This window comes from Bidens hawaiensis, unplaced genomic scaffold (genome assembly GCF_021521415.1).
Source record: "Bidens hawaiensis isolate Kalapana, Puna unplaced genomic scaffold, B.hawaiensis_p1.1 tig00004525_1, whole genome shotgun sequence".
NCBI classification, from domain to species: domain Eukaryota; kingdom Viridiplantae; phylum Streptophyta; class Magnoliopsida; order Asterales; family Asteraceae; genus Bidens; species Bidens hawaiensis.
In genome coordinates this window covers 399,048-425,329 of record NW_027491273.1, presented here as the reverse complement: position 1 = coordinate 425,329, position 26,282 = coordinate 399,048, and the positions used below count along the sequence as shown (strand labels likewise).

Sequence of the window (26,282 nt, the reverse complement as noted above, 5' to 3'; positions counted from 1 at the left end):
GCCGACAATGACATGAGAAACGCAAAGAAAGAAACAAATGTGGTCGGAGTATAACGGTTGAAAGAAGAGAATGTGGATTAGGGTCCGGGTTAGCATCCGCGTGTTTTGTATGTGGGTTAATGGGTTTTGAGAAAAAAAAAACATGAGAATGGCTAGAAACACGCCATGTGACCAAAAGAATTTACCACTTAATCAACATATAATAGATAGATTTCTTTTATGAAAAGTGCAAATTGTTGGGTCACATTTTTTTTTTATATCAAGACAAGAGTTACGGAACGATTGAAATGTGACTAAAAGTATATTAATAAAATAAAATATATGATGGCTTCTTACATGCCATAAATATTTTTAAAAGTGCATTTAAATTTTGCCACATGACAAACATGTACATAAATCGGAAGTAATGCGATACCCAGTACCCACAAATTATTGATACGTTTATTTTTTTGTTTTTGTTTTTTATTGGTAAACGAATTCTTTAAATGATCTACTGACTAAATTTACTACATTACGATGCGCTAGTCTTTTGATCCGAGGAAAACCCTCACATAAAGCCAACGCCCGTGAACACTCATTCGAAGGCACGATAGTGCAGTGAGGTAAGATCTGTTCTGTTCAAGAATCCAACTAGTGAACGTCATCTTCTCGCCTGGTCTCCCATCATCATCAGGTGCCGTCAAAACTGTACGATGGAGCAGGAGTAGAAGCTGGGTTAGGGGTGTTCAACGAATCCAATTTCGAATATTCGAATTTTGAAATTTTAAAGCTGGATTCGAATTCGATTCGAATCGATTTGATTCGAATTCAAAATAGCTAATTTGAAATTTGATTCGTTCGAATTCGAATCGATTCGAATTCGGTTAAAAAAATTAATTTCAAAACCATTATTTTCAAAGTACAAGTCTATAAATTAAATAAATCATTTAAAGTAATCACATCCTAAATATTCAAGATGATAATGTCCATTACATTACTTATTAACCAAAATGATGAACTTTCAATTTTCTCTATAACTGAAAAGATTTATGTATTTTATCTTTTCATAGGTGTGTATATATATATAATAAAAATATAATGTATAATTTAATTCGAATTTCAAATCGAATCGAATTTAAAATCATAAATTCATATTCGTACTAAAATCGAGTTCAAACCGAATCGAATTCAAATGATTGAAATCGAATTCGAACCTTTAAATTCGAATACGAGTCGAATCGAAATTCGAGTTATTTGAGTCCGATTCGAATAATGAACACCCCTAAACTGGGTCATGTAGAACATCAAATCTCTCGCTTATTACTCTATCACCAGCTCATTAGCTATTAATACGTTTATAATGACTACTATATTCTATATTCTACCTATTGTAGTTATATACTTATAAATCATTTATTAATCAACCATCTTAGAAATTGATGTACTACACGAGCTAAATAACAAAAATATTAAATACTCATATATAAAACGATATTTTGAGATAGAGTACGATTGAAATTGCATATAAGAAGATGTTCCATTAAAAGGTTTTGTTTTGAATAAACTTCATTGAAATGTCACCAGTTACACATTCATACAACTTTGAATCTTAATAAAAAAACATCACAAATTTACACTTAACAAATTGGCAATGGGGATCCATTCCACCCTTGAACACATTCCAAAAGTGGATCAATAATCTGACCCTTTGATACGGCTGTGAACACCTTGTCGAACTCCTCGCCCGGCGAAGTCACCTTCTCGCCCGTCAAGTACACTCCCGCGAGCTCTTCCCTCACAAACCTATACAACGGGTACGATCTACACGCCTTGATTCGGTTTGGAATAGCCAATGTACCGTTATCAAACGCGACTCTCACACTTTCCACTTCTTTAGGCAAAATGGCCTTCAACTCGTCTTCAAAAGCCGCGATCTTTTGGAAGATCGACGTGCTTAAATTCTTTTCGGTTTCTCCGTTGTTTAAAGCGTGGTCAACGAGAACTTGGCGGAGTTTTTGCATCAACGGGTATGTGGCGAGGCACGGGTCGTCAATGTAGGCGAAAACATACTCGCGGTCAACGACACGAAGCAAGTCCTTTTCGCAGAATCTTGACGGGTGGAGCTCGCCGTTGACGCCCATGGTTAGGACCTTTTTCGCCACTTGGCTCACGGTGTTCTTGACCGTTGACTTCATGTTCTCTTCCAAATGCCTCAAGTCAATGGATTGGCATAGAGCTACCAAGTATGTAGATGACATGAGCTTCAATATCTCAACCGCTTCCGCGGTCTTTCGAGCCGAAATCAGACCCAAAGAGTTCACATCCTGGTTGTGTTGCTCCGCGCTTTGAACATGGTTCGTCACCGGGTTGGCTAAAAACTGAAGCTCCGAGCAGTACGAAGCCATCGCAATCTCTCCGCCTTTAAACCCGTAATCCAAGCTTGGGTTACGCCCACCCGAGAGATTTGAAGGCAAGCCGTTGTTGTAAAAATCATTCACAAGCTCGGAAAACTGCGCGAACATAAGCTTCCCGATCGCAGCAATCGCCAAACGCGTGTTATCCATCGAAACACCAATCGGGGTTCCTTGAAAGTTACCACCGTGCAACGCTTTGTTCCTCGAAACATCGATCAACGGGTTGTCGTTAACCGAATTAATCTCCCTTTCGATCATTTTCGTGGCGGAGCGAATGACTTCGATTTGCGGCCCGAGCCATTGGGGCGAGGTTCGTAGCGCGTATCGGTCCTGTTTCGGTTTCTGCAATGGGTCCATCTCGTGGACCTTTTGCGCGGCTTTAACGTAATCGCTTCCGTCGAGAATGTACTCCATGATGGCCGCGGCCTCGATTTGACCCGGGTGATGCTTCAGTTTATGCGTCAAGTGGTCAGTGAACTCGGGCTTCCCCTGCATAACTTCCGCGAATATCGCGGACAACACTTCAGACATCAGCGCAAGCACATTAGCTTCAAACAAAACCATGGAAGCCATTCCGGAGCCCACCGCGGTCCCGTTAACAAGCGCTAACCCTTCTTTAGGCTGCAACTGAAAGAATCCGCCTTCCACGCCCGCATGAGTGAACGCTTGTTCCGCGTTGAGGGTTTCGCCATTGGGGCCGACCGCTTTGGAGTTGGGGCGGCCCGTTAGGAGGCCCGCGATGTAGGACAAGGGGACGAGGTCCCCCGAGGCAGTGATGGTGCCTCTGAGGGGTAAACAAGGGGTGATGTTGGTGTTCAGGAACTTGGTGATGGCTTCCAAGATTTCGAAGCGGATGCCCGAGTAACCTTGGAGGAGGGTGTTGATCCGCACCAGCATTGCGGCCCTTGTGGCCGAGTGCGGGAGTGTGTGGCTTGATTCCAAGCCATTGCCGAATATTCCCGCATTCAAGAATCTGTAAACCAATAACATTTTGTTCGTTAGACTATCTTTATTTACGTCCTAACATTTTAATAAAAAATATTTTCTCTTTCTTTTACATACACAACCCACAAGTTTGTTAGATTTTGTATCAACACAATTTTCATTTAGAATTAATCGATATCAATTTGGATTATAATTTATAAAAATTATATACTTTTAATCTTTAACTTACATAAAGGTAAGATTTAAGTACATAATTTTAATAGCAGAAGTCACTTTAACGGCAAAACTGATTTTGCTTCTTGACTAACAAAATATTAAAATATATATTTACAGGTATATTTTTTAGTGTCAAAAAATGCTACCCGCAACTAAATTAAAATAAAGATGATCACACAAGTATTAATGAAAGAGTAGCGTAATGAAAGTTAAACCAGCAACAAGTTGTATCGATAGCTGCCTAGCTTTATAAAAAGAGAATGTCTCAAATGATAAGACCTTTTTTAGATGTGTTTTTATATATTTTTGAAAAAAATGATAAATTATATCTATTTTGATATTTTTTCCGAAATATAATCCACAAGTGCTTCACCCAACTAGATCTAAAATCTTATTTGGTCATAATAATAATAATAATAATAATAATAATAAATATATTTTGACTATTTTCAGACGGTAAAATAGGCTTTTCTTTGTAATACTTAATAGTTAACGAATGATCACTATTGATACAATGAAGTATTTAATATTCTTTAAAATATATATTTACAGCTAACGCCTTTTGCTACTAAACTTTAAATCCATTGACCCGGTCAAAACTATAGACGAATAAATAAAACTTGTTCTAATGAGTAATTTTATAAAGGGGCAATTTCATAGAATAGTAAGCAACTTTCAAAAGTGTTCAAGTTAGGTCACTTAATTTTAAAAAGTGTTCCAATTAGGTCACTCAACTTTCGTGCTTGATTAAATTAAAAGTTTTAACTTGTTTTTTTAGCCAATTTCTTTTCTGTTTCACATAGGAAATCTTTTTATCTTTTTTTTAAGTTGACGTTGAATGGCGTCGTGAATTTTATTTTTTATTTTTAAATTTTAATATAATTAACTTTTTTTTTAAATTTTAAATTTAACTACATATATTGCAAATTCCGACACCCACATCTTATCATCCATTTCTTTCTTGACGTACACAAAAATCGGTGAGACTTTATTTGAAGATTTAGTGACCCGATTTGGAAAAAATATGCATCAGTGACCTAATTGAAACACTTTTGACAGTTGGTTACTATTCTATGAGATTTTTCCTTTTATAAATGTCATACTAATATAAAAAGTTAAAACCTTAAAAAGATTATTTAAAAAGAAATATAAAATTACCTAATGAGTTCCTTTTGTAGAAGTCCACCTTCCTTAGTCCTACGATGAGACGTGGCACCAAACCCAGTCGTAACACCATAACTATCCGTCCCTTTATTCATACTCTCCATCACCCAATCACTACTCGCCTTTACTCCCGCCCTCGCAGCTTCAGACAGCTCCACTTTAACAGTAGAGCTGTTACTAGAAGCCGCAATCCCAGCCACCTGGGACACAGTTAGTGTCTCTCCACCAAGCTTCACCACTGGCTTCCTAAACTCCGCCACCATTTTTTTCACCTCATCTAGGTGACTCCCAGTCAACGCCTCGGCCGCCACTCCCCAGTTCAACGGGTCCTTCTTGATGCAAAACTCGTTCACTTGGTTAATGTTAATATTAATATTACCGTTCTCCATTGTGGTAATTATATTATATTATATCGAAAATGAAACAGATTTAATACACTAGAATTAAAATGAAATCTAGTTGTTCTGACAAGTAGGTGCAAACTCAAATGTATGGAATATGTTTGAGATTGCTGAATGATTATGTGGCATGGGGTGTGTTTATATAGAAAGGGTGGTGGGTGTGATTGGTAGGTGAGAAAAGACAAGGAAAAACAATAGGGGGTAGGTTGGTTAAAACATTGAATCTCAGCCGTTGGATTTTGTTGAATGATTATTAATGGTGGAGATGTTGCTTACGTGGGTTGGCAGACCGGACCAAACACACTAGTGGTGGTAGTAGGTGATTCATTTTTTTTCTATTTTTATTTTCTTTTGTGTAACACAAATAATTGGTTGTTATATATGTATAGGTATGAACACACGCATTTAATGCATTTATAGTAAGAAAAATATTAAATTTAGACCGCATTTTGGTCACCAATCTCAATAACTTGGTATTAAGCCTCATGATAATTGAAGATTTTTTTTATTTAAAAATGTTTAAAATTTTATTATCTAACAAATTTAAAATTTTATCTTATTATGTTATTAATACATCTACCTATCTACATATATTATTAAAGCAATACAATTTTTTCACATGTCATTCAATTATACCTTTCATAGAGGCTGTCAAGTGTATAAGTTTTCATTTTTACAATTTTATCTTCATTAACGATAAAATAAAAAATATGTTGTTGGAGAGAATCAAACTCACTACATTACTTTTAAAATGTTTGTGGCTTATCAACTTAACTAAGATTAAATGATTAATTGATGTTAGCCTTCTCTTTTTCTTAATTGGTATAGATTCACAACTTTTTATTTTATTTTAAAATACAAATACAAATTATTTTACTAATCTATGTATTTTAGGAAATTAGTTATGTCTTATGAATAATAAGATATGCTATTATGTATATTAATAAATTTAACTTTTTTATTTTATATTTTTAACCACCTGTATATCACACGGGGCTTTATCCTAGTTTATAGTAAAAAAATAAATAAATTTAGGCTGCATTTTAGTTACCAATTTCAATAGCTTGGTATTTAAGCCTTATCACACTTACAGGATATTTTATTTCTATTTAGAAATGCTAACATTTTATTACCTAACCAAATTTTAAAATTTTATCTTACTATATTATTAATACATTTGTAGTAAGAAAAATATTAAATTTAGACTGCATTTTAGTTACCAATTTCAATAACTTGGTATTTAAGCCTCATGACACTTAGAGGATCTTTTTTCTATTTAAAAATGTTAACATTTTATTACCTAACGAAAATTTAAAATTTTATCTTTACTATATTATTAATGCATTTATAGTAAGAAAAATATTAAATTTAGGCTGCATTTTAGTTACCAACATCAATAACTTGGTATTTTAGCCTCATGACAACTGAGGATTTTTTTTTTCTATTTAAAAATGTTAACATTTTATTACCTAACCAAATTTGAGAATATCAAATACATTTGATTCAACTAGTATTTTTGTAAGATTTTTCCCTCTTGTTTTATTTTCTTTTGGGTGGTTTTCTCTTTCTTGTGTTTTAAGAGTGTCTTTATGTGAGGTTAGTTGGTTTTACTTTTGGTTTTTTATTAGGTCGAAGGCTTTTAGATTCATGGTTCGAGGTCGGTTCATTTGATTTTGGGTGTCAAGTTTTTTTTTCCTTTGTAATATTCAAATTAGTTTCTTATTAATCGTGGTTTCACTTTGATAAATTTATAGCCGTTCAAAAAGGATTCAAGGAAATACACTTGAATAGGAACAATACCTTTATAAATCAAGGCAAAAGGAATAAAAAGTTGGATAGCATATTTTTTTAAAACTCGGATAAGACTAATGGATAAAGAAATGATGTTTTACAAGTTCTAAAGATTATATTTGGATTTACATGACTAACTTTATTTTAAAAACATGCAAAGATGAAATATAAAAAACAATTGTTTGAATTCGTCTTCAGCAAAATAATTTACTAAACACAATTGTTTGAATTCTTCGTACCCCTGCCACCACTAATTTTTTTTTTCATGAATTTTTGACATGTTATGCTTATTAAAAATTAAAAAATGAATACATACAAGGTCTTCATGGGTTCATAGAAGTTGTCAATATGAAAAACTTTTACCTTGTCGCATGTATGATTAAATATTTATTTATTGTATGAAACGGCTTTCTTGATGCATAGAGTTCAATTTCCTAAAGATTAAAATAATGTGATAGAGTGGACGGGCTGACGGGTTCGTGTGACATGTCAAAATAGTTTCAGGCTAATATGGGTTATGAGCAAAATTAGTTAGGGTTAAACGAGCCTCTTTAACAATTGTTAATTTGGTTCTGGTTAAAACTAGTCCTGGTTAAATTAATATCAGGCTAAAACAAGTTGTTTTATAAATGAGTCAAATTGATATCGGATTATGATTATCACCTATACAAATTGTTGCTACAAGGGAGACAGATTCCGATTATGACACTTGAAGAGGCTTCACTTTGGATTAAAGTAGATCTGATGCATGCTAAGAATGAAAAAACGTTAGTTTCACCACATGAAGGAGCCTCATATAACTAGCCTTTGACTTGAGAATTATTGTGGGTTTTATCCGGTGATAAGTTATTTACGAAAATGAAAGTTTAAGTAGAGAGTGAATGAATGGTTTACCTTTGGAGTTTAACTCGTGTTTTAATAGGCCAGAGGGTCGAAGGGTAACAACAGTTTGGGATGTCGTGTGCCTTCCATCGGAGGGTAATTTGACTGCCTTAAATGTAGTTTTAACCCTCAAAAGTGGTGTTCTCATATATTTTCGTGAAACTGTTTGGTCTTGTCTTATGCGGTTTTCCTTAAGCTAAAAAGAAACTAGTTTGATTTGATATTTGGATTCCTTGTTTATTTATTGCGAATGATTTAACCTCGACTGAAGAGAGATTCGATTTGCTTATTGACCTTATCGTTGTTTTGAATGAGGCTCCATATGTTCAAGTGGGCATCCCTCAAGTCGAGTGTACTTGTAATGGATAAAAGGGCTACATGTGCCTCTGGTAGTGCACATTTTGAACCATTCGTACATATAATCTTCCTTTTCTATTTCATGCCAGCATTACGAAATTACAAAATGCTAGAAACAACAATTAACACAAAAAGTTTATCAACAAATGCGAAGAATGATAGTCAGTAAGCAAGTTAATGGTAGCTATGGGCCTATGGCGGAGGTGAGTATGCCCCAAACCCTTGTCGGGAGATTTTATTGTTGATTTCCCAACAATTTGTTTTTGAGAAAGATAATATGAGGAAAATATCACAGTAAGAGCATTCTCAACTCGTTATATATATGTGTGTGTGTGTGAGAGAGAGAGAGAGAGAGAGAGTTTTGTAAATTATAGGTTAAAGGTTCAAACCACGTATAGTATATAACATTTAGTACTTAAAAAAACATTCGGCTGAATCAAGATTTACATCAAAACAAAGAGTTAACTCACAATTGACAAAGTCACTAAAAGTTATAAAGTCATGGCTTCTTACATCCAATAGACTTTTCTAAAAATGACAAACATGTTAAATGAGACTTTTATATAGAAGAAGTATAAATTTTACCCACACAAAACTGTTCATACATATGTGATGACCCCTATATTGTAGTTATACGTTGTACACTAAATTACTATAATCAATTGATTTGTGCTCCATTTCTAATGTGGCAAGCGATAAGTTTTGACTTCTGGCAAACGTGAGGTTCAATTCAAGTCAAAGTCAAAGACTTAGGGTTTGCTCGGTTGTTTCCTGGAAATGCCTTGCTCTCTAAAGGCATGAAGTTGGTAAGAGTGGTCATAATCTTTTCTTTTATCTTCAAATTTAAAACTAGACTAAAAATTACTGTATTTTTTTTTTATTTTTAATTAAATAATAATTTCATATCACTTTATCTTTGTTTTTTCTTTCTCGTTTACTCAATCAATTTTAAAAAGTATTAAAAAATTATAAATGTGAATAACGACTTTTTAAATATAAAAAAATCACTGCGTTTACTCTTCTCCACTGACAATATTCTAAACCACTCCTCATGTTATAAAACACTCCTCATAAAATATAGGGGATAAGAGTATTCTCTTTAGGGCTGTAAATGAACCGAACGAACACGAACAAGGCCTTGTTCATGTTCGTTCGTTAAGAAAATAATGTGTTCACGAACGGTTCACGAACACTTACCGAACAAGGTTTTATGTTCGTGTTCGTTCATTAAGGAAATTAATGTGTTCACGAACGGTTCACGAACACAAATGAACACAAATAAAATCGGCAGAGCCTAGAGATCGAGACCGATGTATTCATCAATGTGAATAATGAAAGCTTGTAAACGAATCGAATGAACACAAACAAGGGCATGTTCATGCTCGTTCACTTAACTTTAAAAGAACACGGACACTTAATCGAACAAATATTTATGTTCATGTTCGTTTATTTATAAATGGGCATTTGTGTTCGTTTGTTTAAAATCTAAACGAACATAACTAAACAAAGATAAACATGTATGAACAAATGTAAATGAACACAAATATAAACGAACTTAAATGAAAACACTTAAATGAACACAAATTAACAAATATAAAACCTTTAAGCAAATGACCTATCCAAATAATATTTAATTATTTTCTATTAATACATAAACGAACATAAAGGAACGTTCATGAACATAAATGAACGAACGGAACATGTGTTCATGTTCGTTCGTTTAATTAAACAAACACAAATTTTTTGTTCATGTTCGTTCGTTTATTAAATAAACGAACATAAATGAACTTCCCGCCGAACGGTTCACGAATAATTCACGAACGTGCGGTTCGTTTACAGGCCTAATTCTCTTGCCACACTAAAAACATCACATTTTCTCTCTTTTTTTTAATTAAATAATATTTTTTAACGCATATATCATTATTCTTTTCACCCTCTTTCATTCACAAACACTTTCAACAAATATTAAAAAACTATATGGGATAAACAATAGCTTTTCAAAAATCAATGCATTTTCTCTATCATCTATTGACAATATCATAAACCACTTCCAAAATTATCAAAACACCACTCACAAAATTTAGTAGTTATGATATGCATGCTTAAACCCAATTGCCTTTAAATTTAGAGAGTTTAATCTGTTAAAAATAATCCTTTTTTAGAAGAATATCTATGCTAAAAGCACCTATGTAAATTTTTCTTGAATCAGGTTTTGAGTAGGTACGAATGCATGGAGTATATGTAAGCTCTATGCTAACTAAAATTATTAATTGTTTTAAAATTAACTTTCGTTGCTATTTTGTTGACTTTGTGTGAATACCAAAATAATCTTTACTATTTTAACGTAGTAATTCTTTCAATGGACTATTTATAGAGGTGTGCAACGGGTACAACCCGGGCTATCCGGATTGAAACCGGTTCAAACTAGGAACCGTTTAGAAGGGATTTTCAAACCCGGAACCAGACATTAACATATGGGTCGGTCCGGGTTTTAAACGGGTTACCCACGAACCTGGTTTGCATGTCTTCCTGCTCATTCTTGACTTCCGGCATAACTAAAATGACGTGGTTTCCTACACAAACATACGATGTTATGCTTTATCAAACAATTGTTCTAATATCACAGTGGATATAAAAACTTACGACATTTGCATATCGAAAATTGAAAACCTTAAATATGTGATGTCACATAAAACAGTAGATATTGTCTCTTTACATTCGACTAACAGATCTTGGCCTATTTTTCCCCATTCGAAAAATCAGCCGGGCACGTGGAACTCTATAGCGAAATTGGAAAATCAGCTCGCGTTTTCTAATATTAACCTGGGTAATTTAATTAAAGGAGAGATGGGAAGAGGTGATAAAACTAGATTTTGGCTTGACCTGTGGATCGGGTCGGAGCCGCTTCGGTTAACCTTCCCTAATTTGTTTGCGTTAGAAAAGGACAAGACTTGTTTAGTAGAGAGGTGTTATGATCGAATCAGAGACAATATTGTGTGGAAATGGCGTTGAAAGAGGAGATCTTTAACTCACGAAGAAAATTTAGATTTGGCAATATGTCTGAATATGCTGTTGCATGTGAGGGTCGCCAATAGCCCAGATCGATGGGTATGGTTAAATGATTCTTCTGGAATTTTTTCGGTTGCATCTATGAAGAAGTTGTTGTCCGATTCATCCAACCCTCCCGTCTCGTGTGTCATGAAGTGGAATAGTTGGGTTCTTAAAAAAGTTAATATTCATGCATGGAGGGCCGAAATGGAGAGGATTTCATCTCTAAAAGCGCTTTCTAAAAGAAACATTGAAGTGGGATCGACGATGTGTGGATAGTGTAGGGAGCATGAGGAAACAAGTGAACATCTCTTTACGTCTTGCTTTGTTGCCTTGGTTGTTTGGCAAGGAGTCAGTACTTAGTGTCATCTACCTCCAATCTATGCTTTCTCGGTGGCCGATCTCCTCAAAGTTCATGAAATGAGTGATTTGGGCCATCTCAAAGTAAGGTGTTATATAGTATTGTTCTAGTCGCTTGTTGGTGTATCTGGAAGGCAAGAAACGATCTCATCTTCTCCAACAAACCGGCTTGTTTATCCAAAATAATGAAGGATATAAAATCGTTGGGTTATCTATGGATCAAGAATTGTTCTCCTCTTAAAAGCATAAATGGATCGATTGGTGTAATTTTATATTGTAATCATTTCTTGGTTGTGTTTTGGTTTCTAGCGTCTCGCTTAGGGATGAGCGTTTTCGGTACGGGTACCGAATTCGGTACCGATTTGGTATCATCGGTACCGAATCGGTACCAAGTTTTGAGTTTTCGGTATCGGTACGGTACCGGTATTTCCCGAATTTTTCACGAAATACCGGTACCGTACCGGTACCGAACCGAACATTTCGGTACTGGTACCGGTACCAACAATTTCCAAATTTCGGTACCGGTACCGGTACCATCCCAATCTCATCCCTAGTCTCGCTAGCTTTTTTAATGAAATTTGCCATTCAAAAAAAAAATATTGAACCTAAATATATAATATTATGTCACACAACACAATGTTAGTCAACATAAGCTTTAGGTAGAGAAGTGAGATGAGAAAAACTGACGTATTGCTTCTATCTATTAGAATAAAATCTGAGAAGGATTGCTTCATGGGTTCGCGGATTCCATCATTGTTACGCCGGGTATGACTTGGTCGGATAGTTTCCCGTTTAAATGGAATTTTCAAACCCGAATCCTGGACCGTATATGGAGTACAGGACGGGTTTACGAATTTGACGGATGTGACCCGTGAAATGCTCCAACCCCTAACTATTTATGGAATTAATAATAACTAAAGCAACCAAAAAGTACAAAAAGAAATTATCATGTTACATAAATAACTAGATTTTATCCCCCGTATTACGGGGGTTATTTTACATTATTCATTTTCAATATTTATATATGTATATTTGGATTTTAATTTTGTTTATCGTAAGAAAATTAATAATTAATATACTTGAGGTTTGATAATGAAATGGTTTCACAAATAAATGATATGCTATAATCCGGTTTAAAAGCAATCTGGGTTTTGTGATACCCATTACCCATTTATTTTCTTTATTATAAAATTGTTTCTTAATTATAAATAATATCTTTTTTTAAATAAAATAGGATATTAGTTTTTAGTATATCCCTATTTTATAGGATTTTCATATCAAATATTTGATGAGATTAATTTTTAATATTATGAGATGTAATATACGTGTAAGAGCTATATGGGTTTGGTGAGACCTTTACCCGTGAATTCAGTTAAATGCATGAGAAACCTTCATTTACAAATAAAGCAATTTGATGGCTTGAGAGAATGGTTGTTTTACATTTTTTGTTTTTTACTATTTACTTTTTGGATTTTAATTTTCTTTATTATAAATAAGTTAATAATATACTTAGGGTTTGATGATGAAAGAGTTTCATAAAAAAATGATATGTTATAACCCGTTTAAAAACTATCTGCATTTGGTGACCCATGACCCGCTTATTTTTTTACTATAAAATTGTTTATTAATTATAAAAAATATTTTTTTTTAAATTGAATATTAAATTTTAGTATATCCCTATTTTATAGGATTTTCCTATCAAATAATTAGTAAGATTTAAATTTTAATTTAATTAGATGTTATAACCCGTTTAAGAGCTATCTGCATTTGGTGACCCATGACCTGCTTATGTTTTTTACGATAAAATTGTTTATTAATTATAAAAAATATTTTTCTTTTTAAATTGGATATTAAATTTTAGTATATCCCTATTTTATAGGATTTTCCTATCAAATAATTGGTAAGATTAAATTTTAATTTAATGAGATGTTATAACCCGTTTAAGAGTTATCTGGCTTTGGTAAAACCCATATCTATGAATTTAGGTTAAATCAATAAGAGAATTTCATTTAAAAATCAAGCAATTTGGTGGCTTCCATAAAAGGGAGAGCGACCATATCGCAACATGTAGGATTTTAGGGTTTTTAATTATATATAATATAGATTAAGCATGCTATTATAGGCCGATACCGTTTTAAGTAAAATATAAAATTTGATGCTATAATTACTAAAAACAAATATGACACGATGCCTAAAATTTAAGACCCTGTAAATTTATTTTTTATATTCTTTGGGCAAAATCTTCTTTTTAACGTAATCCCATGGTATTTTGAAAAACTAAGACAATTCAACACTAGCCATCAATGACTGATGATCAATGACCGTTAATCATCTTGTGTTAATTTAATTTTTTACACTTCTTCGGCAAAATTTACTTTTAACGTAACCCTATTATTTTGGAAAAACTATGACAAATCAACATCAGTCATCAATGACTAATGGTTAATGTTGTTAATCGGTTATTGCCATTTATTTATAAAAAATTCAAGTTACTTATAAAATCCATATAAAAGATTTTATATGAAAAAAATCAGTTGTGAAGAACCCAGGACCGACCCTAATGAGGGGCTGGGTGGTCGACCGTCTCCGGCCTGACACCCCGTTAGGCTCGATTATTTTTTTAGAATTATATATATTTTTATGTAAACAAATATGTAATTTAAATGTTTAAACCTAATTACATAACTACTAGTTTGGTGTAGTGACAAATGTGTATTTCTCTCAACCAAAAGGTAGGAGATTCTAGTCTCACTTGAGATATAAATTCTTTTTTGCACAACTCAAATCATAATTAAGTAAGCCTATTTAAATGTTTTTTAAAAAAAAACTTTGACTTAAGGCCCAAAATCTTTTTCGCCTTCGGCTCAAAGATTTTTAGTATATCTCGAAGACGGCCCTGAAAAAACCATTTTTTATGTAATATGTTGAGAAACAAGAACATAAGCATTTTTGAGTAATGAGCATATTTTTTTAATAAAAAAATAGTATTTGGTTAAATTAATTATAACTTTCACCCTTTAGCCGAAAATGCTTTCAACTAAAGAAATGTTACTTACCATTCTAAGTTTCGCATAATTTTTCTTTACTCTCATACTAAAGGAACACTAAGAGGTGTGTAATGGGGCGACAAACCCTCCATTTTTTGAAGGCCCAATTTAAGAGTGTCAGAAAATAAGGAAATGAAAGTTAAGAGTTGTGGATAACATCTTCTTAACTGATAGTGTTGCCACCCAAAAAAATGAAAGTTAAAACCATTTAAATCTAATACTCCAAAAAATACACTCCATAAAAGAAAGAGCAAGAAACAGTCAAATAAATGAGCTATAAAAGAACAAACTAAGGCCAAAATTCTTACAGCTTGCAATACTAGATTGACCATGTATTCCAAAGTACTATTTGTTATATAAGGGTAAAGGGTATAGTTTATTTGAACTATTTCTTCTTATTTGTCAGTCACGTCAGTTTTGTCTTTTTCATTTTTCCTCACCCTTTAACTAGGTGTACGGATCATTTCCTTATTATTCGTCATTCTCAACTATTCTATTATTTAATATTATAAATAATTGGAAAAGGGGAAAAAAAACAGAAAAAGAAAAATCCTGATTAGCCATCATCCCGTATAACCATGGTCATCGGCCTCGCTGACCATCAGGTCAATGTATATATAAAAGTTAAAAAAAAAATACATTATAAAACATTAAAAAGTGATATGGTCAAGCAGACGGCTGAGGCCAAATCTCCACCGTTGATATGTTGATGAAATCAAACGACTAAAATTAAATTAAAAAAAAAAACCAACCTACCACCTTCCACCCTTGTTCCGGTCTCTTTCCCACACCTACCACTCCACCCCCTCCCAATATTATTATTCACACATAACCACCTCCTCCTATTTAAACACCCCATACCACCAAACAATTCAGCAATCTCACACATTTGGAGTTTGCATTTACTTTTCAAATAACTAGTTTGCCTTTCGGTTTTGTGGCTGGTTTCTATCTTAATCTACTTGTTGATATAATAAAAAATAATATAATTACCACAATGGAGAACGGTAATATTAATATTAACATTAACCATGTGACCAACGAGTTTTGCATCAAGAAGGACCCGTTGAACTGGGGAATGGCGGCCGAGGCGTTGACTGGGAGTCACCTAGATGAGGTGAAAAAAATGGTGGCGGAGTTTAGGAAGCCCGTGGTGAAGCTTGGTGGAGAGACACTGACTGTGTCCCAGGTGGCTGGGATTGCGGCTTCTAGTAACAGCTCCACTGCGACAGTGGAGCTGTCAGAAGCCGCTAGGGCGGGAGTAAAGGCTAGTAGTGATTGGGTCATGGAGAGTATGAGTAAAGGGACGGATAGTTATGGTGTTACGACCGGGTTTGGTGCCACGTCTCATCGTAGGACTAAGGAAGGTGGTGCTCTACAAAAGGAACTTATTAGGTAATTATTTTTTATTCCTTTTGCTTTTGACACCTTTGGTTTTCTCGCGTCTGAAGCTGTGAAGCTAACAAATATAGTTTTTAAAAGATTGGTTTTTGCGATTCAAAAAGGGGTAACGGCGCAGCTTGTTGCCCGCTTACCTTCTGTTTCGATGTAATCTAAAACATTTGTTTGAAAATCCAATAATTTATAAGATTTGAATATTAACAAAACTTTTTTACTGTTAAATAATTTATTTTAATAAAATGCTAATCATTAGTTGAAGAAAAAAACAACTTTACAGTCAATAAAGTGACAAACCATTAAATTTTTCGTATAGACGCCTTGTATATGGTTATGCGGGCGTGACATGAGTTGTGTCATTTTCAGACTCTATTTAAGCTGTTGAAGTCTTATGCGGGTTGTTGAAAAAAATGTTTTTTTTTTATTTTTCCCTCCGTCACATCATTTTTAAAATTATGTACCTAACAAATCAGATCTTAAATCTAGTTAAATTTGAATTTCTGTTACAAATATTGCATATTTTATGGGTCAATTGTAAATCAAAACAAGTATTATATATATGTTACAAATTTTGACCATATCAATGAATTAAGTACGGAGTATATAATTTTTATAAATTATAATCCAAATTGATATCAATTAATTCTAAATGAAAATTGTGTTGATACAAAATCTAACAAACCTGTGGGTTGTGTATGTAAAAGAAAGAGAAAATATTTTTTATTAAAATGTTAGGACGTAAATAAAGAAGTCTAACGAACAAAATGTTATTGGTTTACAGATTCTTGAATGCGGGAATATTCGGCAATGGCTTGGAATCAAGCCACACACTCCCGCACTCGGCCACAAGGGCCGCAATGCTGGTGCGGATCAACACCCTCCTCCAAGGTTACTCGGGCATCCGCTTCGAAATCTTGGAAGCCATCACCAAGTTCCTGAACACCAACATCACCCCTTGTTTACCCCTCAGAGGCACCATCACTGCCTCGGGGGACCTCGTCCCCTTGTCCTACATCGCGGGCCTCCTAACGGGCCGCCCCAACTCCAAAGCGGTCGGCCCCAATGGCGAAACCCTCAACGCGGAACAAGCGTTCACTCATGCGGGCGTGGAAGGCGGATTCTTTCAGTTGCAGCCTAAAGAAGGGTTAGCGCTTGTTAACGGGACCGCGGTGGGCTCCGGAATGGCTTCCATGGTTTTGTTTGAAGCTAATGTGCTTGCGCTGATGTCTGAAGTGTTGTCCGCGATATTCGCGGAAGTTATGCAGGGGAAGCCCGAGTTCACTGACCACTTGACGCATAAACTGAAGCATCACCCGGGTCAAATCGAGGCCGCGGCCATCATGGAGTACATTCTCGATGGAAGCGATTACGTTAAAGCCGCGCAAAAGGTCCACGAGATGGACCCATTGCAGAAACCGAAACAGGACCGATACGCGCTACGAACCTCGCCCCAATGGCTCGGGCCGCAAATCGAAGTCATTCGCTCCGCCACGAAAATGATCGAAAGGGAGATTAATTCGGTTAACGACAACCCGTTGATCGATGTTTCGAGGAACAAAGCGTTGCACGGTGGTAACTTTCAAGGAACCCCGATTGGTGTTTCGATGGATAACACGCGTTTGGCGATTGCTGCGATTGGGAAACTTATGTTCGCGCAGTTTTCCGAGCTTGTGAATGATTTTTACAACAACGGCTTGCCTTCAAATCTCTCGGGTGGGCGTAACCCAAGCTTGGATTACGGGTTTAAAGGCGGAGAGATTGCGATGGCTTCGTACTGCTCGGAGCTTCAGTTTTTAGCCAACCCGGTGACGAACCATGTTCAAAGCGCGGAGCAACACAACCAGGATGTGAACTCTTTGGGTCTGATTTCGGCTCGAAAGACCGCGGAAGCGGTTGAGATATTGAAGCTCATGTCATCTACATACTTGGTAGCTCTATGCCAATCCATTGACTTGAGGCATTTGGAAGAGAACATGAAGTCAACGGTCAAGAACACCGTGAGCCAAGTGGCGAAAAAGGTCCTAACCATGGGCGTCAACGGCGAGCTCCACCCGTCAAGATTCTGCGAAAAGGACTTGCTTCGTGTCATTGACCGCGAGTATGTTTTCGCCTACATTGACGACCCGTGCCTCGCCACATACCCGTTGATGCAAAAACTCCGCCAAGTTCTCGTTGACCACGCTTTAAACAACGGAGAAACCGAAAAGAATTTAAGCACGTCGATCTTCCAAAAGATCGCGGCTTTTGAAGACGAGTTGAAGGCCATTTTGCCTAAAGAAGTGGAAAGTGTGAGAGTCGCGTTTGATAACGGTACATTGGCTATTCCAAACCGAATCAAGGCGTGTAGATCGTACCCGTTGTATAGGTTTGTGAGGGAAGAGCTCGCGGGAGTGTACTTGACGGGCGAGAAGGTGACTTCGCCGGGCGAGGAGTTCGACAAGGTGTTCACAGCCGTATCAAAGGGTCAGATTATTGATCCACTTTTGGAATGTGTTCAAGGGTGGAATGGATCCCCATTGCCAATTTGTTAAGTGTAAATTTGTGATTTGTTTTTGTTGCATTTAAGATTCAAATTTGTATTCTTGTTATTAATGAAATCATGGGCTGGGCCGGGCTCATTTGTTTATTAAGAAGTAGTCCAATGACTGGTTAATATTATTTTAAAACAATCGGCATGAAGGCCCTGAAATCATGGATTTAGCACAGATTGGGCCATATTCATTTAAAAAAAAAGGTCAGTTTCTTATAAAGTTGTATATAGGACGACTTTTGAAGTACTTTTCTTTTCATTTCCAACCGCATGTAGTTCTGAATATATCGACATCGTGCTTTTATTTTTAGTTACGTTTCAATGTAAATTTTATTTAAAACAGAGCTGTGTATTATGATGTACAAGTCACCAAAGTACAAACGTACAAGACATCATAGATGTTTCATTTTTTGATTTTTTATCGCTTCTTACTTTCCTACGACTTCTAAAATATGATGGGTTATATTATTAAACCATTTGACTTTTTTCATTGCAAGGTGATTATTTCTGTCGATGTTTCGACGTTAAATTTTTAATGGTTTCTTAATGTAGAACTTCAAATATTTTAAATGACCTCGCTTGATGAGTTATGCTTATTGATTTGTTTGGTAATACTCTATTGGGATCGAGTGACCAAAGGATGAGTACGAGTGGCTATCATGACTGTTGGTGTGGGCTCGGCAACCATTTGCATCGTACTCAGTTTAGCCGCATCTCGTTCTTGGCCGATCCATCAAGGAGATGTGAAGAACACGTTTTACACGCTGACCTATAAGAAACAATCTATATGTTCCAACAACCGGGGATTAAGGACCCAAATTGACCGGGGCATGCTTCTAGGTTACGGAAAATCCTTATATGGATTAAAGCAGGCTCCTGGAGTATGGTTCCCGATGTTTGCTACATACCTCACAAAATGCGGTTTTTCAAGAGTGTCATTTATGTTTCCTCCTTATTTATCTATAAAATGATGACAAAATGGCTTATCTCCTACTCTACGTTGACGACATTATCCTAACCGCTTCTCATCTGACTCTATTACATAGTAGTATTAATTCCGTTTTCAAGGAATTTTCTGCGTCCAACCTTGGTAAAGTTCATCGTTATTTAGGTGTTTATGTGAAAAATTAGCATTGGGTTTATTTTAACTCAATAAATGTATGCAGAATACATTCTATCAAAGGGCAAACAATAAGCATGACTACTTGAAAACCAATCGTCATCTTTGTTGACACTTCTTCCAAGTTAAGTGCAAACACCATAACAGTGTTTACCAATCCCACCCTATATCTCAGTCTTGTCGATGTTAGGGATTCGGGTATTGCAAAGAACACACAAACACAAACAATACTGCAAGAGAAATAATAAACGAAGATGAGCAGGAGAGATTTACGTGGTTCGGTCGGTTGACCTACGTCCATGGGCTACAACCAGGATACTTTTTATTATTGCTTCTGCATCACTTGTGATGAGGAATTACAAGTACAAGGCTAAATATATATAGATACAAGATTAGGGTTTTCTACTTGTTCACCAAGAAAACTAATAGGGGCCATAATTAAATAATATGGACCAGATCTGCCACTAGTCTTCATTTGATTAATCTGTCACAAAGATGCCTTCTAACCCGGGCTCAATTAAGACTCCATAAACCCAACAATCTCCCATTTGGAGGCTTGAAAATCTTCAAACTGCCTTCCAATATGATAACTTGTACCTCTTGTAATCTTCCTCGTCTTCCTGGTTGCATCTGTCTTCTCATCAGTTAACCTGAAGGTCCGTTGAAGCTCCCCCGAGCTCTAACACATCAGTCATGGCTACAACTGCCACTGAGTCATTCTCTGTTCCTACCGGCTCCCACTTACACGAACTGCTGAATCTTGGAATACCTTGAGAACAAACAACACTCTCCATATTTAGCAGCTAATCTTCTCGAGAGACGTTAACCGTTGAAAAACCGGTTCTCTTAACCCATTGTCTGGTAACCCTGGCTAAAGCTTTGACTGGTCAACTGCCTGTGCTCCCACTGTCACGAAAACCCCTGACTAGTTTCTCTTAACCTCTTCTAGCACGTTTAACCTGAATCTGACTTGTGGCTCTGGATTTATCTCCTGCAAAACAAATCTTCATCTGCCCACTAGACTTTGTGAACCGGACTTTGGTCTTCTTCTGAATTGGGTCAGTCACTCCCTCAGACGATAAACTAACCTTATACAATGAACCTTTCTTTCTTCCTCGAGCTATGACAAGATTTCCCTTAACAACTTTCCACTGCCCGTTCCCGAATTTAACCTCACGTCCCTGCTCATTTAACTGCCCAACAAAAATAAACTTTTTCTTTAACTTGGAATCACTCTAACATCCTTCAAGGTCCATGAACCGGCTGAAGTAAATAAATTCATGTCACCCATGCCCGTAACATCAAGAACATCATTGTTCGCCAGTCTATCCTTACCAAAATCGCCTTCTTTCAAATTCTGTAATGCTTCACTACTGTGGGTAGCATGAAATGAAGCACCAGAATCCATAACCCAGGAATCAACATTATCCTCAACACCAAGAACTAAAGCCTCATCCTATAAGTATTTTTCTGCGGTGTTGACTTCTTTCTTTTCATTCTTATCATTCGGACACTGATTCCTAAAATGTCCCGCCTCATTACAGTTCCAACATACCACATCCTTTTGAGTCCTAGACGGACTCCTTTTCCTGTTCCCGTTCCCGTTCCCACTACCTCTATTATTTTTTTTGCCTCTACCAACGTTCATTAAATCACCCGATGATTCATCTGAATTTCTTCGCCTGACGTCTTCGCCTTGAATAAGATCCCGAATTCCATCAAAAGTGAACTCGATGGTAAAACTAGTAATCGTTGTAGCAGTCCCTGACCAGCTATCTGGCAAGGACGATAACAGTAGTAGAGCCTGAACCTCATCCTCGAATTTGATACTAACTGACCCAAATCTTGATAAAATCGAGTTTAATTTGTTAATGTTTACTGTAACTGAACTTCCTTCTTTCATCTTCGTGTTTACCAGTTCACGTATCAGAAAAACCTTATTTGCCGCCGAAGGCTTCTCGTACATATTAGACAATGCATTCATTATCCCACGCGCTGTGGCTTCCTTCAGAATGTTGAACGCAACATCCTTCGATAACGACAATCTAATAATTGCCTTGGCTTTCTTATCAAAGTTTCCCACTCGTCTGGTTATATCTTCTCTGGTCTTTCACCGAAAACCATGTCCAAATCTTTCTAAACTAGCAAATCCTCCATTTGCATTTTCCACCAACCAAAATCTTTACCATCAAACTTCTCAATCTGAAGTTTCCTGTTCTCAACAATTATCTCAAACTAAGAATTCCCAACTTTGGATTTAGGTAACTCAATCAGAAAAATAATCTCGGACAAACAAAATAACCCCGACAACAACAGCAAAACCACTCCGCTAACCTGCCGACAACTGCCAAATTCCAATGATCAAAGCCCGAAGCAAACTCACGAACCAACCCCAAACCTAATCAATAATCAGAAACTGAAATGAAGAGAAAAACACGAGCCTGTTTCTCCGGATTTTTTCTGCTAAGGAACAGTTTAAAACAAAGCAAAAAATTGCTTTCGTCATGTTGATCGAGGTTCACTTGTTCACATAAAAAAAAAACCTACTGCTATTTTTTTTTCTTGGAATACTTGGTTAACACAGCAAAACTTTGTTGACTCCTTTTCTTATTTTACTTGGACGGTGGTTGTGGCTATGTATTACTCATAAAAGACAAAAGAATGGAAAACCAATTTCAGTACCTCCTTTTGTAAAAACCCCAATTTGATATTATGAATGAAAGAACACCGATTGAACAATCTTTGGGGTTTAATGGCGGGCTAAGAAAAGATAAAAAGTGTAACCCAAGTTGATCCAAACAATTTCTCTTGTGATCGTGTTTTTCCCGTGTGTAACGGTAACCTCGGTTCTGATACCACTTGTTAGGGATTCGGGTATTTCAAAGCAACACAAACACAAAAAATACTGCAAAATATATAATAAACGAAGATGAACACGAGAGATTTACGTGGTTTGGTCGGCTGACCTACGTACACGAGCTGCAACCAGGATACTTTTTATTATTGTTTCTGTCTCACTCGTGATGAGGAATTACAAGTACAAGGCTAAATATATATAGATACAAGATTAGGGTTTTTCTATTTGTTCACCAAGAAAACTAATATGGGCCATAATTAAATAATATGGGCCAGGCCTGCCATTAGTCTTCATTTAATTAATATGCCACAAAGATGTCTTCTAACCTGAGCCCAATTAAGCCTCCACAAACCAAACAGTCGAGGCACTTTAACACCTAACATTCACTCACCCTGCCATATAGCGTATACAGTGCAAAAAAAATTCATCTTTACATACATGTGCCGGTGAACCCCATTTTCAGTTTCTTAAACGAGTACTTAGATACGTCCGGACCACAATATCTCATGGGCTTCACATCATTTCCTCCAAGTCCACCTCTCTCACGGCCTATGCAGTTAATAGCAGTGGGATAATAGTGGGATAGCGGTTAGCGGGCCTTTGCAAACTAGCGGTCTAGAATAGTAGAACCGCTATTCGCGACGCTATTGGCCGCTATTTGACCGATTTTTTATTCCTAGATGGGGGTCATAGCACCGATTTTCAAGGTTGTTATATTTGCGCTAAATTAAGAAAAGACCATGATAGCTCAAATTTGATTTTTATTTGTTTATAACCGGTTTTTTTATCCAAGCCCTTGAAAAGTCATGTTTAGCTCTTTCATCTACTAACGATTCCTTGGTTGATGTGGACTCGGAGGAAGATTTCATTGCTTATGATTGAATCATGTTTCAGTTATTGATACATTTGTGTTTTTTTTCTTTTGATATTACTATATATATATATATATATATATGATGCGTGATATTAACATTACCGCTTGGACCTTGACCGCTATCCGATATTTTACCGCATTAACTGCATAGCTCACGACTTACTCAGATGTGGACCTGGGAAGGCTGACATGACTCGAGATGGTCCGCAACGGGATACCGTGTATTTTTGGGCACTAATCTAATCTCATGGTCCTTTAAACGTCAAACAACCGTCTAAGATCTAGTGCAACGGCTGAATACCGCGATATTGTGAATACGTCATGAAAACAAGTTGCCTTTGAAACTTACTTCTTTTGCAAAATGACGGGGCATAATTATTTACAGTGACAATCTATTCATGATTAACTTGTTTGAAAACCCCGCTCAACATCAGTTAACCAAACACATAGAAATTGTCATCCGCTTCGTTCGGGATAAAGCTCGAGTCGGTAATATTCGAGTTTTACACGTACAAGCCAATTACCAATATGCAGACATCTTCACCAAAGGGTGCTTTTGTCCAAATTTAAGTCTATCCCTTGTGTTTAACTTCTACCGCTAAGACTGAGATGGTGTCTTAGTCAACCATTTATATTAGTATACTAGTTTGAGCCCCGTGTATTACACGGAAATTGATGAAAATTAAAAACTTTAAATATTAAGCAAAACACAATCAACAACGCAATTATCATATATTGTTAATACAAAACAATTTACATTAGAATTATAGGAATTACACAGCAACATTACACAACTATCTTATAAATAAATAAAAATTTTCTTGTATACTATATTTGTGGTTGTATTGGTCAATATACCTTGTTTATGAAGAATTTAAATATTTTTCCAGAATAACAATATTTAGTCCACGCCTCCTTGTAGCTCTCATAGTTGTCCGTGTGAGAACACATGTTCTTTCAAGTAGAAACCAACCTTAGATAACGATTAACCTTGACATTTATTTATAATCATTGCAAAACATACCGCAAAGGGAACCTGCTGTCTTTGAAATATAAATGCTATTTTTTTCATTATCCACATATTTATACTTAGGACTGTAGTCACCAATAAAAACATTATTTATAATGTAACACACACACACGCATGGATATATATATATATAGGGGAAGTATAAAATGAAAACCCACTTAAGTTGTGAAAACCCGTGAAAACCCTATGTAACATCGTTTTTTTTGTTACACACGTAATATATGTTTAACATTTAATACAAAACATCGAAAACTAAAAAAAATTTGTTTTGTTATTTTTTAACATTTTTTTACTAATTTTATATATGTTTTCAGGAGAGAGAAAGACGTTATATTTATATTTACATATTTTATTAACTTTAATTGTGGACCACAAGATTCAAATTTTAATTAAAAACATATGGTTGAGAATGAGTTTCTAGAGTTTCACAACTCAAGTGGGTTTTTATTTTAACCTTACCATATATATATATATGATAGGTATCAGTAGAGAATCTTAAATTATTTAAGAATTCTAAGAAACTCTTAATAAATAACGTTTTTTTATAAAAAATTTTGTATGTTAATTATTTGAGTGTAGTATTATCACTTTTTATATTATATTTATGATTACAATTATATAAAATAAAGGGAAGATCTCATATAATAGTAACCAACTTTCAAAAATGTTCCAATTAGGTCATTGATGCATATTTTCTCTAAATCGGGTCACTAAATCATCAAATCAAGTCTCACCGATTTTTTTGTGCGTCAAGAAAGAAATGGAGAATAAGATGTGGGGGCAGTGGCGGAGGTACCTTGAAGGTAGGGGGATCGGCCGACCCCTTTGAGAAAATTTTTTTTAGTGGTATATATATGTTAAAATTCCGATCAACCCCTATGAAATTTTGACACCGACCTCTGTGGATTTGAGAACGACCAATAACAGAGAGAACTTGAGATGAAAAGAAAAGAGTAGACCAACCATATTTTCTGGCAGCCAGCGCAAAAAAGTATTCTCATGTTGCAGTTAAATAAGAAAAGAAAGAAGATGAACTAATTTAGCATTTTAAGGATGTAATGGGCCTTTATTAACTCTCTTGTACAGCCCATTATTTTAACAAAATTTAATAGGACATGTGAAAATAAAGATAATGCCAACAAACATTTATTTATTTCCGAGTTGGTTTACTTGAAACCTAACATATAATAAAAGTTAGTATGTTTTTTTTCCCAAAATTACTTGCCCATTTATTTCGTATACGATTAATTAACTTATTAACTTTTAATAAGCGTTTGTTTTGCTTTTATATTTTTTTAATATATGAATACCGAACAAATAATGTTATGATTAGATACCAAAAAATAAAAACTCGTAGAGGAACAACTATAAATATATAGTATTTTAATTATACATAACTAATGACGTATCATGTCTTTTTTTTGGTTATATAATATGTTGTGTGAATATCTTTTTTTTATATGACCCAACCCGACTTAACCCGACTTAAACGACCAAAGCGGATCGAAAAAGAAATTATATACTGATTGACTCGACCCATAAAACCGGACCGAACCGATTGACCCGACCCATAAAACCGAACCGAGCTGAATAAAAATTTTAAAAAAACGTTAATTATATTAAAATTTAAAAATAAAAATAAAATTCACATCGCCACTTAACATTAATTTCAAGAAAAAAGATAAAAAAGGATTTCCTATGTGAAACAAAAAGAAAAAGGCTAAAAAAACATGTTAAAATCTTTAATTTAATCAATATGAAAGTTGAGTGAATTAATTATAATACTTTTTAAATTTGAGTGACTTAAAAATCAAAAAAACAAACTATATATTAAAAATAGGTTTTAAAAAAAGATAGGAAAACTAAGAG

The 26,282-nt window shown here is 35.3% G+C and overlaps 2 protein-coding genes across 2 annotated transcripts; one reads left to right on the top strand and one right to left on the bottom strand.

The window, feature by feature from the left end:
* Positions 1 to 1,588: 1,588 nt before the first annotated feature.
* LOC143626886 (phenylalanine ammonia-lyase-like) lies at positions 1,589 to 5,122 on the bottom strand. The gene is made up of 2 exons (XM_077096827.1): positions 4,713 to 5,122; positions 1,589 to 3,366 (listed from the first exon to the last, which is right to left on the bottom strand). Exons 1-2 carry the CDS (start codon positions 5,105 to 5,107, stop codon positions 1,617 to 1,619), a joined length of 2,145 nt encoding a protein of 714 aa, XP_076952942.1. The 5' UTR covers positions 5,108 to 5,122; the 3' UTR covers positions 1,589 to 1,616.
* A 10,479-nt stretch (positions 5,123 to 15,601) lies between these two features.
* LOC143626885 (phenylalanine ammonia-lyase-like) lies at positions 15,602 to 18,627 on the top strand. Its single transcript, XM_077096826.1, has 2 exons — positions 15,602 to 15,999; positions 16,784 to 18,627. Exons 1-2 carry the CDS (start codon positions 15,602 to 15,604, stop codon positions 18,531 to 18,533), a joined length of 2,148 nt encoding a protein of 715 aa, XP_076952941.1. The 3' UTR covers positions 18,534 to 18,627.
* The last annotated feature ends 7,655 nt before the right edge of the window (positions 18,628 to 26,282 follow it).

What these genes read in the sequence shown, in the direction of transcription:
- LOC143626886 (XM_077096827.1), bottom strand. Translation starts at nt 5,107, where the DNA reads ATGGAGAACGGTAATATTAATATTAACATTAACCAAGTGAACGAGTTT. An exon ending in CTACAAAAGGAACTCATTAG is followed by an intron (nt 3,367 to 4,712) that starts GTAATTTTATAT and finishes ATTGGTTTACAG; the next exon opens with ATTCTTGAATGCGGGAATAT.
- LOC143626885 (XM_077096826.1), top strand. Translation starts at nt 15,602, where the DNA reads ATGGAGAACGGTAATATTAATATTAACATTAACCATGTGACCAACGAG. An exon ending in CTACAAAAGGAACTTATTAG is followed by an intron (nt 16,000 to 16,783) that starts GTAATTATTTTT and finishes ATTGGTTTACAG; the next exon opens with ATTCTTGAATGCGGGAATAT.